The 1,402-nt window shown below is 35.0% G+C and overlaps 1 protein-coding gene across 1 annotated transcript in view; it reads left to right on the top strand.

Annotated features, from left to right (window-relative positions):
* LOC125844597 (uncharacterized) overlaps positions 1-1,402 on the top strand; it is a 9,400-nt gene that overhangs the window by 6,868 nt on the left and 1,130 nt on the right. The window contains exons 6-7 of the mRNA XM_049523912.1: positions 353-503; positions 730-921. Coding sequence (XP_049379869.1) covers positions 353-503; positions 730-921 — 343 coding nt within the window. The remainder of the gene's footprint in view (positions 1-352; positions 504-729; positions 922-1,402) is intronic.

The raw sequence follows: 1,402 nt of genomic DNA, 5'->3' as shown, positions 1-1,402 counted from the left end.
TTTTGCCTTGACCATCTATATAGTAACCATTAATTCTTGGCTTGCAAGGAAGTTATCAAAAAACTACAGGCAGAAGAGCAGTGGGGAAAGAGTATATCAGTGTCGGTCTTTCTTGTCTATAGGGTACTAAATCATGCACAAATTTATTGTGCATGCATATTCTTCAAATAAGGTTTTAGTTATTCACTTTACCTATTTGTTGCTAAATTTCCATAATATTTGGATTAAACTGGAAATGTGATAAAACGGGAGCTAGGGCTTATATAGTGGGTAAGGGTGTGCAACGTAATTTAGACCTTTAAGAAGGACATACATAGTTTCTTAGGGTCTTGAGATTTCATTACTAGTATAGTCTTATTCAGTATTTACAAGGGCCATATTTCTTACTTATGTATTACAAATCCTCACAACTTCATATGCTGTTTCTTAGATTCTGATTCTGCTGGACCGCCTCAAAATATCAAATACTGGATAAAATATGTTTCTGTTTGTTGCCAAGCAAGGTATGTGATCTACTTTTGGAACTTAATTTGTGTTTATGGGATTGTAAACATTCATTTAACTGTTTCAACTGTTAGAAATTAGAAAAAAATTAATACTTGATGTAGAGCCGTGTTTATTATAAACTACTTTGGAACCTACTTTTGATCAGAATCATTTAGGTTCTATTGATCCAGAATCATGGCATTATATTAAATCTCAATCTTTGCTTTTTTCGTTTTTTTGTAGGGCCAAACGTTCAGTTTTCTCAACAGCGGAGGTAGAAGATTTGATTACCTCAGTGATCTATCTCTTCTTAGATCGGCAACTTATTGGCCTATCTTCAGCGTTGAAGGATTGCTTGCACTCACTTATTAGCTTCTTTAGTGATGATGCATTCCATTTAAGCTGTCAGAAAATAGTAAAATCCCTCACCTGCAGGTTCTTTATAATAGCTTTCATTGATTTCTACCATTAGTTTGACTGTGTTCTAAAGTAATTTAGTACCTCCGATATTCAATTATTTCTGCACATGGATGGATCTTACTCCTCCCCCACTTAGTAGAGAGAGAGAAGTGGAAAGAGGAGAGGAATTTAGTGGAAGAATCAGACAAGTTGCATATGAATACAAACTTGGAACATACACCTTTCAGCTTAAAAGATGCATTTTGAATCTCATTTTTATTGTTGCTGTAGAGGGTGCATTTTTTTTATATTACTACTGTTGTTTCTTCAACTTTGTTTACCTTTACTCTTTTTACTGTCTGTACTTTTTCTTCAATATTTTCATCATAGCTTTTTACACCGTGTTTTTTTTTCCAAACGTGTCTTGAAAAACGATTTTCTTCAGTCGAGGGTCTATCAGAAACAACCTCTCTACCCCACAAAGGTAGGGGTAAGGTTTGTGTACCCCCCCCCCCCC

The sequence above is a fragment of the Solanum stenotomum genome, chromosome 11, assembly GCF_019186545.1.
Source record: "Solanum stenotomum isolate F172 chromosome 11, ASM1918654v1, whole genome shotgun sequence".
Taxonomy (NCBI): domain Eukaryota; kingdom Viridiplantae; phylum Streptophyta; class Magnoliopsida; order Solanales; family Solanaceae; genus Solanum; species Solanum stenotomum.
Note: the sequence above shows the minus strand (reverse complement) of the source record. Positions and strands in the feature narration are given on the sequence as shown.